Below are 13,290 nucleotides of genomic sequence, written 5' to 3'. Positions count from 1 at the left end.
AATTATTAGCTCTAGATTTTTGATACATGCATTGTTTGATGTAGTAAAAAAAATTAAAAATACAGTTGCGATTGGCCAGCGGAGTAATACAGGACGCCGCGGACCGCGGCCCAGTGTTAGCAACTGCTGTTTTTTAAAGTTGTATGATAATGCTATGCCGAAAAAAGCGCTCTCCTAATGCAAAAAGCCAATCGCTTCTCCCGCTTTCCCCTGCTGTTCCCGTTGTCGAAGGAACTTTGCGCGTTCGGTTCCTGTCGGACCCGCCTCGTTTTTTTTCTACTTAGGAATCTCACGTGCGTTATTTTGAGCACTACCCTAATCGCAGCCGCCGCACGAAGCCCGGCCGCGGGGAGCTGATTAGCAGGCCGCCCGCGTGTCTCGCGTACAACGCCTAGCTGCCAGGCGCACACCGCGGACGCCGTCCGTCGAGGGGGCGTCGAGGCCAATTAGCCGCCACTTCCAGGTCACTTCGTTCGGGCATTGTCAGGCGCATCCGTAATGAGCGTGGCGTACGTACGCGATGTTCGACGTGTAGTCGTAACGCTCCCGAATCACTATACGGTCTCGAGTGCGGGTACGGTACCGACGGGCTGTTTTGGAAACCTAAACCGAGCCGACGGCGCACATCGGCGCGTGCCTAGATGCGTTCGCCGATCTTCAGCTGAATCGGGGAAGGCTGCTGAGGAGAAACCCGGGTGTGTGGGTACAGAGTATGGAGAATTTAGCGATCGATTCTGTTTCATTTGTCTTTCCTTTTCAGTGCAAAATGTAGGGCTGCGCTCCGACCTTTCTTCTCGGAATGTTTTCAGGGAAAAACCTCGGAATCTTCAAGATGCGTGAGCAGTTTGCCCCATACGTGCGGAAAATGAACGAAATGCACCTTGGGAGTCGTATTAAATGATGTCGGTCTTATGACTTTCTTGAGATGTAGCTTTTTAATTGATGTTTACACTTGGATTGCTTCGACAGGCAAAATGAAGATGAGTTTGTAATTGCAAAAAAAAAAAAAAATCACGCTTTTTGAACTCCTTTGCATGATGACTCATCCATCGCCGGCCATCGCTGGTTGCTCACCAGAAACACTGACCCCGACAGCGCATAACGTGGGCCACAGCTGCTGCCTGGCGGCATGCCTGCTTTGCTTTATGTCCTCACCACCTCTTGTGCTCTCCGTCTTTTCCTAGAGCTCTTTAAATATTAGGCGCAAAACTCGATCCTGGCAGGGCCCCCATATATTGAAGCTCTGCTGTCTGATTGGCCCAGGACCAGGATGTTAGCAGAGTGTCGCGCCCCTTGTGGCATGCGGGTGAACTGCTCGGCGCAGCTGAAAACAACGCGACAGAGAAAAAAGAGCTGCAGGGCACCAGTAGCTGACATATCAGCTCATAGGCGGTGCTACCGTCTGTTATACTGGGCGAAATGACCACAGGGAGCATCCAGGTATCGAAGCCTATAGTTTCCCAACGGCTGTGGTCAAAGAGCTCTATTTTTCTGTCTTGCCTCACTCGGTTGCTCACAGTCGATAAAAGAAGTCACCGTACACTAGGTGCATTGTGCGGCTGACAGATTCGGCGGGAGTGAGTGGGACTGCGAATTTTTAATTATTTCCACCCTTCCTCATTGCTTTACATAAAGAACCACGCATCCACTACCACTAGGATCTGCTAGTCGGTGTGGCAGGACATGGGGAAACAAAGTAGTTTTTTCATGGTGGCCCAGCTAGTCATTTTTGCAACTTGAAAACACGTTCATAATGAAATTCTTTGTATACTTGGTGTTTCCGGGAAGACTTTCAAGAATTTTCAAAAATAGGCTGCTTGGGGTAAAAATATTGCTTTTGCGGCATAGTATTGCCAGTGTTGGTGGACACGAGAAAACCGGTGAATTGTCTTAATAGTAAGCTGGCTAATTAATTTTTAATAATGAACTTTTTAACTAATACAGTTAGGCATTTAGTTATAATTAGAGATTTGTAGCCGGTCGTTAGTGATAGCCATATTGGTTTGTAAAATTTAGAAAACGCGATACCCTTGGTGCTGTGGCTCAACAAAATATGGCTACATCGTGCCAAAATACATGTGCTTTCGAAAAGCATGCAGGCAAAGCAACCTTTTCAATGGATGTAACTATAGTAGGATACAACTTTAAAAAACAGCAGTTGCTAACACTGGGCCACGGTCCGCGGCGTCCTGTATTACTCCGCTGGCCAATCGCAGCTGTAAACGAAATCAGCTTTTTAATGTTTGACTATATCAAACAATCCATGTATCAAAATTCTAGAGCTCATAATTTTTATATCAAACAATCCATGTATCAAAATTCTAGAGCTCATAATTTTTTTTCTTGTGATAAGCTTCTTGTTTAGGTAGCAAGAAGCGTTTAAGCATCGGACTACTTTTTTGTCGTGGAGGAATTCTGTGCGCGAAGGCTGAATGTGGGCGGAGCTTCGCTGCAGACTTAAGTTGTATCCGACTATAGGCAAAAAAGCCAAATTTCATCGAGCCACAGCGCCTGCTCGTGACTTTGTTCAGTGTGTAGCTCGAGCGGTGTAGGCCGAAGCAGAAGGCGATAATTGCTTTGGACACTCCGGCGCCGTTTTGCAGTTCTCTGCAGACAACAAAATTGTGGCTGGTGTAATGTCGGTGAGAAGAACCCTGATTTTGCTGGACACTGATTCTCTGGCGACGCGTGGCGTCTGTGCGGTGTTCTCTACGACCGAATTGGGGACCCGTCGACAAGGCAGATTTCGCTGTGGCGCTGCACGTTCTCTGCTAGCCGTTTGTTTTTTCTATCACTGGCGGGAGAACATTCCTGTAATAGCAAATAAAACTCTTGTTCGGGCTAGTTGGTTCATGGTGAAAGTTATATGAAGACAAAGTGACCAATGGGGGGGGGGGGCAGAAAAGACACAGAACCGACAGGACGAGCGCCACTTGCAAATGAGCTTGTTTCACAAAAGGCAGGCTTGATGCGAAATAAACTCAGTTGCAAGCGGCACTGGTCCTGCTGTTTGTGTGTCTGCTCTGCCTCCGTTCGTCGCTCTGTCTTCATATCACTTTCTCCTGCAATAACGCCTTTACACTTGGGCTGTGCCGCATTCACAGTTCGACCACCTTGAGGTAAATTCTGCGCCATAATTGTTCACTAGCTGGTGCTGCTGCCTGTTCAGGCAGCTCGTTGACTTTATATGATATTCGCCCTTGTGAAAATAGTCCATAAACTGTCTATAGAGTTCCGATAGACTCTGCAGCCTTCCTGTAAATATTTCGTACTGTGTATTCATATTCAATATACTGGTGTAAACAAAAGTGTACTAAAAAGTCTATAGACTGTCTATAGGATTTGTACTACCTGTAGACTAGTCTGTATGATTTGTCTTCAGAAAGTACTTTATAGACAAAAGTCTGTGGACAGTCTACAGACTGTTTAAAGAAATTTTTTGTCCCGTATAAGAGAGTGGTGTGATCATGGTGTTCCCCTCTGTTTGCAGACACGACGACTTGGCTCCCCCCTTCGGCTCGGCACAGCTTCGGCAGCGGCGGGTGACCAAGAAATCGAGCACGAGACGGGGCCATGCTGGGCACCGAGCAGCGCCACGACTCGGCGGCAGCGGTGGTGCCCTCGCCGGGACTTAATATGGAACATGGCTTCCTGCGGAAAATAGAGGAGAACCAGATCCAGCGGCACTACCAGGTACCTTCCTTCTGTCTGCAGTGTCACAACCGAGTCTGTGTAGGCTGTCCGCCAGAGGTTAGGCGTGGGGGCCAAGTGAGCGTACAAATCTGTACTGCTTTTATGGGCGGGGTAGTTAACAGCGCTGCCACCCGGCTGTCTCAATGCTTGTTTGACGCTATCGGTGCCACAAATCAACATTCCGTCAGCACAGCAGTCAGATGTTAAATCCGTGTCTGGCGCATGACATCCATCTTGTATGCACCATAAAACCCAGCATCGCAACCCAACTTCGTAGTTTATGGCCTTGTCAAACGGTGAAACAGCACAAGAGAGACGGAAAAAGCCGAGAGCCCAACGCTGTGTCTTGTGTAACTAGTTCTGCGCTGCGTTTGTGGCGATATGTTTAGGCCCAAGTCAGGAACCTACCATGGCTCATTTGGACGGGATCAGAGGTCACCGTGCCACTCCGTGGTTCTCCGTATTCTTGTGAGGTTTTGTTCTGTTTTCTTTCCTCTGATCTTCTGTCATTGGCGTGGCTTCCCGGTGACGTCGGCCCCGGCAGCTGACAGCGGTGACGGGGGGGCCTGAGGAAGGGAAAACGAAATCTCGCAGCAGAATACACTGCAGCACCTGGAAGACAACTCGTGCTGCACGAATAGGCCCCTCTGTGTGGTTCTGTGGCGATAGTGATTAAGGCCGCTGTGTACTCAGAAGGTAGCCGAGTTCCTCCTTCCACATTACAATCATGTGAGCAGTCTTGCTGCAGTTTTTTCGCCGATTCTGGTCTCGCCTCACTCTGCGCCAGCACCCACTTCTACCCCAGCGAACATCCCCCCTCCCTTTTTTTAGTCTCCTGAGAGTTCGGCTACCACCCATTCTATCATTCTCCTCGCAGGCAGACCGGGCGCGTTAGTCCGTTCTTCCCACCGTCTTCTCTCCTCCCCCAATTTTCCCCCCTGTCGTCTCTCTCCTCTCCTATTAAAGAGCAATTCCGGCGTTTTTTCTGCCTTTATGGATTTTACTGAAACTTCCAGGGCAAGTTTAACATGGTTTCGTGGTCATTTGTGCCGGATTTCGCTGCTGTGCAACGTCTTGATGCAGCGCAAATGAATTTTAAAAATTCATGGCTTCAATCAGGGTGATTTCTGCGGGCAACCTTGCATGCGTGACGCCACAGGTTGGCCCGCTCGTCGATTTGGCTCTGCATTTGCTGAAGGTTAAAACTCCGCGCTTGATTTTGGTTAGTTCAGACAAATAATAACCTGAGCCGTCATTTACCGTCCCTAGTTTAACCAATTAACGCACACACAACAAGTTTTGAGACAGCATCCGTGACGTCATAGGTAGGTATATATCGCGACATCGTAGCTTGGATGAAACCCGGTTTCGGCTTCGCAGTTTTTGCCATTTTCAAATAGTTCTACTTGGTATTTTGAAACTGTTTTTCACATCGTACAGAGGGGACTGTAAAGATTGGGATGCAATTATCAACTCAGAATGTTAAAAAAAGCCCCGGAGTAGCCCTTCAATGCCCATTCACTCTGCCCAGTCTGGTGCAGTTTCGCTGAGGGCACTTGCACTTATTTGAACAGTTACATGCTCCAGACAGTTCTTTTCCTTCTAGAATCACAGCCTCTCTCTCGCGCACATTCGGCTACGACTTGGTCATGTTTTACCACTTTCTGATGAGAGATTATAGTCGCCACCAGCCTTCCTTGAGATGCGCCATGGGTCCACATTGGAGCAATCAGAGATAAGGGAGAGAGGGAAAGTAGTCGGTGCATTGGTGAGCAGGATGGCAGGAATACAAAAGTGATTAGTGTTCATGCACGCTTGTATGAAAGTGTTGAAACAAAAGTCACGCTTGTTGAAGAGGACCAGCTGACAAGCGGCTTATCAGAACTGCAGGTTCTATTTGTTTGATGAGTTAGAGCAGTTTGTACTGTTTGAGGCTTTTCAGATAAAGCTGCCAAGTCTGCAGTGTAGTTGCAAGGCACAGGCACGTGCGGTATTGTCCCCCTGGCGCGTTAAGGTGTATCCAGGCGACAGACCACGTACTGGGTTGCGGACAGGTCAGGTGGGGTCGACACGTGGCCCTGCTTGTGACAGCGCCGACACGGCGAGCCAAAGTGTCAGACCATGGATCGGGACAGGAAGTTCCCCTTGGCTACGCGAAATGCTTGCAGTACGCTGCGTTGAGGTTACTTGTGAAGGACGCCGGATGGAAGTGCCTTGTTTGCCTTGGCGATATCAATTGCCAGTGCATGTATAGGGCTCCCTACAAAAAAAAAAAAATGACTGGTGGTTTAGCATTGCTAAGCGTGAAATATTGTGTGAAAGCTCAGTTTTCTGGAAGTAGACACCAATGCCACATACCCCAAAGCGTGATTGAGATGTCCACTTACCCAGTGAGCCAGTTACATTCGCTACTGAGAGGCTTTACTCAGACACCGCTAAAACCCAGGTTGTGTGGCTAGAAGTGCTTTCGCACTAAAAAACGATGCTTGAGAGCGGATGTACAATAAAGGTAAAGGCCTGCAAAATCGTGTGTGTAGCTGCCTTACTCTTGGAGTTACAGGCGCACAGTGTGCAGCTTCAATGGCAAATGTCGGACTTGGTGGTCATAAGGGGATTAGGCATGCACGCGGCATTTCGCCTTGCTACTTTCTAGAAAATGGCGTCCGAAGGTCCGCCGGAGAAAAAAAAATGCTAGAGTATTTCTTGCCCCCTCCGGTTTGCGGACCTGGCGCGGACCTCATCGACCGCATCTAGGACGTCTCGTGACTATGATCCGTGGAACAAAATAGATCTGCGGTCCATCATCTGGATGCACCTCAAAGAACCCGAAGTGGTCAGAATTAACCCTAACCTGTCAGGTACTGCGTGCCTAGCAGACCAGCGTTGCTTTGGCATGCAAAATCCATCCATAAACAAATTTAATCCTCAGAACAGATGGAATATCGAATACTATCCAATAAATGTGCAGTCTTTGTCGAATGTCAGCCCAAGGGGTCTGCTTCTGAGCCCTGCAGTGTGGCTCCTCTTGCGTACTCAGGGAGCCTAGTCTCATGAAGGCAGGAGGAACTTAACCTCAAGCTTCCCGAGCTTAGAACTGTCAAATGTGCTTAAGAGCCCCGCTACACAGCTTAGGCTGTACATTTGTGACACTGTACATACAGTATGTGTAGATCTCCACCTTAATTTCATGAGCAGGTCTTGTAGTCTTGAATGCTGGACAGGTGGGCTACAGTTGTCAAGATTGGGAGCTTGAGAATTAGCTCGATAGATGCTTACTAATCCAGCCTCTTATAAAGCGCAACCGAGTATTTTATTTTGTTACAACACATGTTCTTGCACTATTTTGAGACTCGATCTTGTAATGACAGAAATTCTGTGGAAAGTGCACCGCCTTGTAGTATACAATTTCGCTGTCATCGACGTGTAGTGCTGATATTTTAAAACCGGATGACCAAAAATTTTGTGGGGCTCACTCTCTCACCCTTTTCGACTTTGAGGGCTTGCAGGAGAATAATCTCTCAGTGGAGAAAAATGAACCAAGCCACTTGAGCAACCATCAGTGAAGCGCCTGTCTTCTTTATGTGCCTAGCCGTGTTTGCAAATTGCATCAGCGGAGCAACAGGATGGCTCGCATCAGCGGAGCGCAGGATGTTGAACAAGACGACGTTCTCTTGGGCCGCCTTGTGCAAGGTCCGAAATTGGTTTTGGATTCAGTACTGACTACTTATTTTTGCATTCTGTAATATCGCTTTTTTGCGCACTGAATAAGTGTGCCTCTTCGTTTTTTTTTGTCTCTTTAAAATGTCATCTTGGCTGGAGTCTTCACAGCTTCGAGATACGCTACATGGCACATTTGACAATCTTACATTTGCACGCAGTGCTCGTGCGGGCCTAGCTCGTAGTATCCCATGTTGTCTTTCACATAAGCGTTTCTGCTTCCCGCCCTTTCTGTGCACAGCTTAAGGAGGACGCGATGAAGCGAACTGAGACTGCCAAACTGGCGCGCCGAGTCGGCCTGCCCAACAAATCGACCAAGCCGACCATCGAGATTTACCGGCCCCCCGGTGAGCGCCCAGCCATGCGCTGTCTCGCGCCTTGCCAGCTCTGCCGTTTACAGCGTGGTGCGCGGTCTATGCAATGTGCCTAGTTCTGTGGTCGAGCCATCAGGTTAGGTTTAAGGCAGCTCAGTTGGTTTTTCTGTGGCACAGTGTAAAAATGTGAATGATTTTTATTTCTGCTCATTGAACTACGTGAATTGCTTGCATAATTGGAGACAAGGACTATCGCAACGTACTTCTCTCGCAACAAGGTCGAAGTGTTAGCTAATGGTAGAAAAGGAAGCGTTTTGGTCAAAGATAATTCACACTCTAAATATTTGCGGCCGTAATGCTGCATTGGCACATGACGGAGCAGTTTTGAATCTGTTAGCTTAGTGCTGGCTTCCGTGTTTGTCATGTGGCGCTAGGGATGGTCAGTGACAGAGCCTCTTGTGAGTGGCACGCTGCCTCTCGCTTGCTTTCGTAAGAGCTCACAATTTAGCTTACAAAACACATTGCGTGCCTGTTTGTACATCATGCCCTATATTGCATTTGCAATATATAGTACTCCGGTTGTTTCAGCGAAGGCGAGGCAGAATTTTAGTTATTTAGCTAAAGCGAGTTGGGACGTGACCCGTGATCTGCCTGAGGAGAGAGGAGGTTATTGGGAGAGGAGGTTGTGACGACACTGGTGGAGGCTCGACTCTGTGCCGAGAAGGGGAGGGGATGCGCTTGCACGGACCATGCAGCTCGCCGTGCTTGCGCAGTGCACCTAACGTTGGGGTGAGTGCTGATGGTGTAGGGGAGGATAGCTTGGCGCCGGGGGAAGGCAGCCATTCTGCATATGTATCTGTGGGATTGCGGTGGAAAAACACATCTATCGGGGAGTTTCTAAGCAGTTGTTCCCCCTGGGTTTGCACCATGTTGTAGGGGTCGCTCCGCCGGTGTTTAGCAACTGGTTTTTCATGGCTTGGGCGTCGTGAAGCTTTGCGAACGTATATGTTCTCGCTGTGCGCTTAAGATTCTATTTTTTTAATATGTTTCTTGAGACGGCATGGTAGCTTCTGGGCTGTTGTATTACAAGCGTTGGCGGACACCAGGAAACAAGTGACAGAGGTTCAGCTGGGTAATTAATTTTGAGTCAACTTTTTAACTATTATGGTTAGGCGCTTAATTGCAGTTTGAGATTTGCAGGCGGCAGTTAGTAATACCCATGTCACCTTCCAGAATTTTGAAAAACGCGGCCTGGCTTGGCACTGTGGCTCAACAAATTTAGGCTGCAAGCTGCCCTTTTTAAAAAGCACGCAGCAACGTCCATCACTGCTCGTCAAATGTGTCGCAAGTGCCACGTGTCCTTGTCTGTCTCGTCCACGGTTCTGGCCGCTGCTCCAGCCCACACAGGAGAGAGGTCACATGACGCTTGTGCCATGGAGTGGCGTAATGAGTGACGTCGCTCCAAGCACGCCAAGTACGCTCACGTTTTAAAAACGGCACATGGCACCAAAAATTTGTGCCACAGCAGCCAAGGTGGTCATGATTTCGAAATTATAGAAAGTGATGCGTCTGTTACTAACATTGTATAGAAACTGCGTCTGACTGACACTTAGAACGCACAGACATGCTGATTGACATGAGATTGACACTTAGAACGCACAGACGCACAGACATGCTTAGAACGCACAGACAGACAAAGCACATGTTTGTGTTCTAATTATGTTTGCTGCAGTTTCTGTGCAGTGAGCCTCCAACTAGCCCCCGTTAATACTACTTGCAATTGCAACCAGGCACATAAATGCAGTACGTGAAAAGGTAACAGAAATTAGTTAGCTAGCTTGCTAGTTAACGTGATTAGCCTGTTTTCTGATGTGCTCCTTACAGTGCTGCGGAAGCCATCTCGATGTCTCAAGCAGCCTCTCTTGAAGGAATTCTGGTTCATCTTCGCTGAAACGACTGGTATAATCATTCGGCTTCGGCAGTATCATGCTGTATATGCAGTAATACTTCAGGCAGCTACTTCAACACGAACTTGTGCAGGATTACATGGAGCAAGTATTGACACAAGGTTGCAGAAGGAATTGATTTTAAAAATTAATTCTGAACGTTGTAGTTAGTTGAAAATGGAATGAGCTCCAGATTTGCTACTTATATTTAGCTTAAACATATTTACTTACATGCAGTCTTTATAAAATGTATACAGCCCAAAGGGTTTGCTTCCAAGCCCTGTAGCGGGGCTCTTTAGCGCATTCGACACTCCTAAACTTTGGAGGGTAGAGGACTTAATTCCTCATGCCTTCATGAGATTTGGGTCCCTGAATACGGAAGAGGAAGTGCACTGCAGGGCTCAAAAGCAACCCCCTTAGGCTGTATACTTTAGGCAAAGCCTGTACATGCCATGTTGTTCACGGTTGTCCACGGCCATCAGTTTTTATCGGCCTATTGTAGCAGCTTTGTGCCTGCTGCTTGGTGGTTTGACGGTTGTGTGTGGATGCCTCTTGTAATAGCTCATCTGAGGTGGCAGTACTCTAGGCTTATGGAACATTTGTGTATAAGTAGTGAAATACCACTTGGACGAACTTTCCAGATAAGTGAACTTATTCGGAACAGTCTCCGGTACCACACTATATCCAATGCGGATGTGTTCCAGTTCAGGAATTTCAGCGCTTGGCTACATTCAGTTCAGTGACATTGCTACTTAGTTAGGCTGTACTAATGGGGTAGACGTGCAGCAATTTTTGTTCGAAAAAATTTGTAGGCGGCCGTTTTGAAGCGTAGCTCACGAGTCTTTGCAGCGACTTTCCCTGGCAAAAGTTTTGGCTTCTGTTTCTCCTTTAGTCGGCCTGGTTGGGGTACATAGATGGCTTGTACCTTGAGCAGGAGCTGAATAGCGCGCCTGCTTCGCTCTGTGTCAGGAAGAAGCCGAGGAAAACAGTGTACCTAAACTAGTCCATGGCTTAGTTGAAATATTAGGCGAGAGCCGTGGTATTTTAACTATAAGCCATACCCTTGTTCAGCGAAAATATTTTTCGTTTCTGTCCATTTCTCTCTCCATGATGACTTATTTCCATTCTCTCCTCCTCCTTCTGTCTTTTTTCTTTTGCTTCTTTTCTTTGTCTGTATTGTCACTCGCTTGGCGTGGCACCGATCTGCTTGTGTGCTAAGCCAACCAAAAACAACTACAATCTGAACGGGCTTCAGTTAAACAAAGGCGCACGATGGACTCCCATACACGGGTCTCGCCCTAAAGCCTGTTTTTCAAAATAGATGACATACGAGTTTTAGGGCGACAGGATTTGCACAAAGAAAAAGTGCATTGAAGCGCTGACAAATTCGCCCAGCTTACAAAGTCGACAGTGGTGAGTGTGTGGGGTTTTAATAGGGGGGATAGACAAATACGTTCTCCCCGCTTAACGTCGGCTGACCCAGTTCAAAACCGCCAGACCCCACTCTGTGATCGTGTACACCACCGAGCGCACGCCAACCACAGTTGCTCTGAAACAACAGTAATGCCAGCACGCCAACCACAGCCTTGCTCTGAAACAACAGTAATGCCAGCTGGGAACAAAATACGCTAAGTGATCGAGCACATCCTATTTGTCAGCACGGTTATGAGCAAATGTTTGCCCACGCTAGGGCAGGGGAGATGCTTCACGGTTGGACGGCACGAGATGCAGGAGAACGTTCCTCCTAACCAGACCTCGCCCCGCCTGCGGTGAGCGGAGCTTCTCGCCTGAACATCAGTGCGCTTCGGCTAGTCTCCCCTGCACACGCACGCAGCAATTATGCCATCCGTGGCGCTCATGTTGCTGCGATGCCAGCGCCCTCCCTTGTTGGTTAAAGTAACTAGGCTAGGGTGCAACGTGGGGAAGCTAGCCACAGGGGGCGAGCGGGGCAAGGTCCCCACAAGTGAAAATTTGCAGTGTTGTCAAATAAACACCCTTTGGAACCATTTGAGTGCTTGCAGTTTACTTAGGCTCCTCAAAACGCGTGTCAACATATTTATTTTTATTCAGTGCGCTTTCACTCCCTTCAGCACCAGTTTTCTAAAGGTGCCATGAAGTTCGTTCAGGTGGTATTTCACTACAATTTCGAAGTCCTAGCCATGACTCTTAGTTGCCCCAGCTTCAACTTAGCATGTACTGTCCACAGTTATGGTTAACAGTTATGGTCTACATGTCTTGGCGACCACTGAACTTGGTGCTAAGTGAGAACGGTTGACAGTGACACTACTCTTCACTTCTTTATTATTATGGAAATTCACACAGAGGGGAGCAAGTGTGGCAAACTATATAAACGGGAGATAAATTTCTTTATTTGTTGTAAAATATGTGTGCAAATAAGCACAGTCGCCGTCAAAAGTAAATGGAAGGCGACTTTGTCAAAAAAATTTAATTTCTTTAAATCTAAAGCATAATGGTCCTTGTTTGTTGGTGCACAGTGCAATTCGCACAGTCACAAATAGTCTGCCCATATGTATTCAAGCATGCATGAATTGAGCGGGCAATGATTAAATTTTTTCGTTAATATTGCCTTCCATTTACTTTTGACGGCACCTGTACCTATGCCTTTTTGCCTTTGGCGGCTTCATATGTTTAACTGCCATGTCCAAAACATTTTCATTCATTTCTGGGATCGCAGTATTTTTAAGTCAACAAACAGTCCTCGATGATGTTAGTGACTTACTTTGCTCCTTTTTTTCCTGCACACTAAGTTTCCTTTTTACTTGCAGTGAAACCCACTTTCCTGCAAAAACAGCGACATGCGGGAGTGGTGTCTAGAAGAGTGTCGGTGTTGCCTTGCATCTTGCGCAAAAATTGACCCGTTCTTTTCGAACCTGTCACCTTGACCTTCGGTGTGGTATCTACAAGCTTCACCTTTTCTTTCTCTTTCTCTCTGGTGATCCGTCCCCCTTGGCCGTCCTCTCTCCCGTTCTCTGTGGATGCATTGCTTGCCTTTTGGCTGTGGAACCTCAGGTGTGAGGGTTTCTGGTGAGAAAATTTTACCTTTTCTCGTTCTGTGTGCTACTAACAGCGCGCGCGCTCACTCGGTGGCACAGTGAACTATAGTACTGTGCAGTGCGGGTGAAAAAAAAAATGATTTCACTGGATTGCGCAGTGTTGGCACAACAGGGCATGCAGGACGGTGCACGTCTTTTGGGGCCCGCCAAGCATGACCTTGGATGCTGCTCTTGGGTTCTCCACTTTTTTTCGGTGACAACTTGAAATGGAGCTAACCTTGGAGCAGAGCCAGTTATCTTGCTGTTAGGAGAGCGGCGGGGATGGTTTAGGACGCCGAAAGCTCGCCAACTTGTGTCATGTGAAAACACAAACCAGTCGCTGTATTTTGCGGCGGTTATACACGTTTATTGCGATGACAGAGTAGTTGAAGTGAACGTGCGCTCAGTCGCGCAGCTTTAAAGGGGCTCTGAAAGCGGCTCTAATAACTTTGCGGTGTGCCTGGGATATTAAAGCACGCCGCTTCACGATTGTTGTTCAGCAAGAAGTTTTTAAATGCGCTTTGTAGAAGCCGAGTTATCTGTAGTCAAAATTTGAATTTCAGCGTC

The 13,290-nt window shown here is 47.7% G+C and overlaps 1 protein-coding gene across 3 annotated transcripts in view; it reads left to right on the top strand.

Moving 5' to 3' along the window:
• The window catches only part of LOC149345950 (uncharacterized), a 159,778-nt gene that overhangs the window by 120,187 nt on the left and 26,301 nt on the right, over positions 1-13,290 (top strand). For all 3 annotated transcript variants that reach the window (XM_089586287.1, XM_089586289.1, XM_089586288.1), the window contains exons 2-4: positions 3,491-3,693; positions 7,652-7,757; positions 12,701-12,715. In XM_089586287.1, the coding sequence (XP_089442413.1) occupies positions 3,574-3,693; positions 7,652-7,757; positions 12,701-12,715 (241 nt within the window). In that variant the 5' untranslated portion in view covers positions 3,491-3,573. The remainder of the gene's footprint in view (positions 1-3,490; positions 3,694-7,651; positions 7,758-12,700; positions 12,716-13,290) is intronic.

This window comes from Amblyomma mixtum, chromosome 4 (assembly GCF_055824585.1).
Source record: "Amblyomma mixtum isolate Tamu chromosome 4, ASM5582458v1, whole genome shotgun sequence".
In the NCBI taxonomy this organism is placed as follows: Eukaryota; Metazoa; Arthropoda; class Arachnida; order Ixodida; family Ixodidae; genus Amblyomma; species Amblyomma mixtum.
This window is presented reverse-complemented; position numbering and strand designations above follow the sequence as displayed.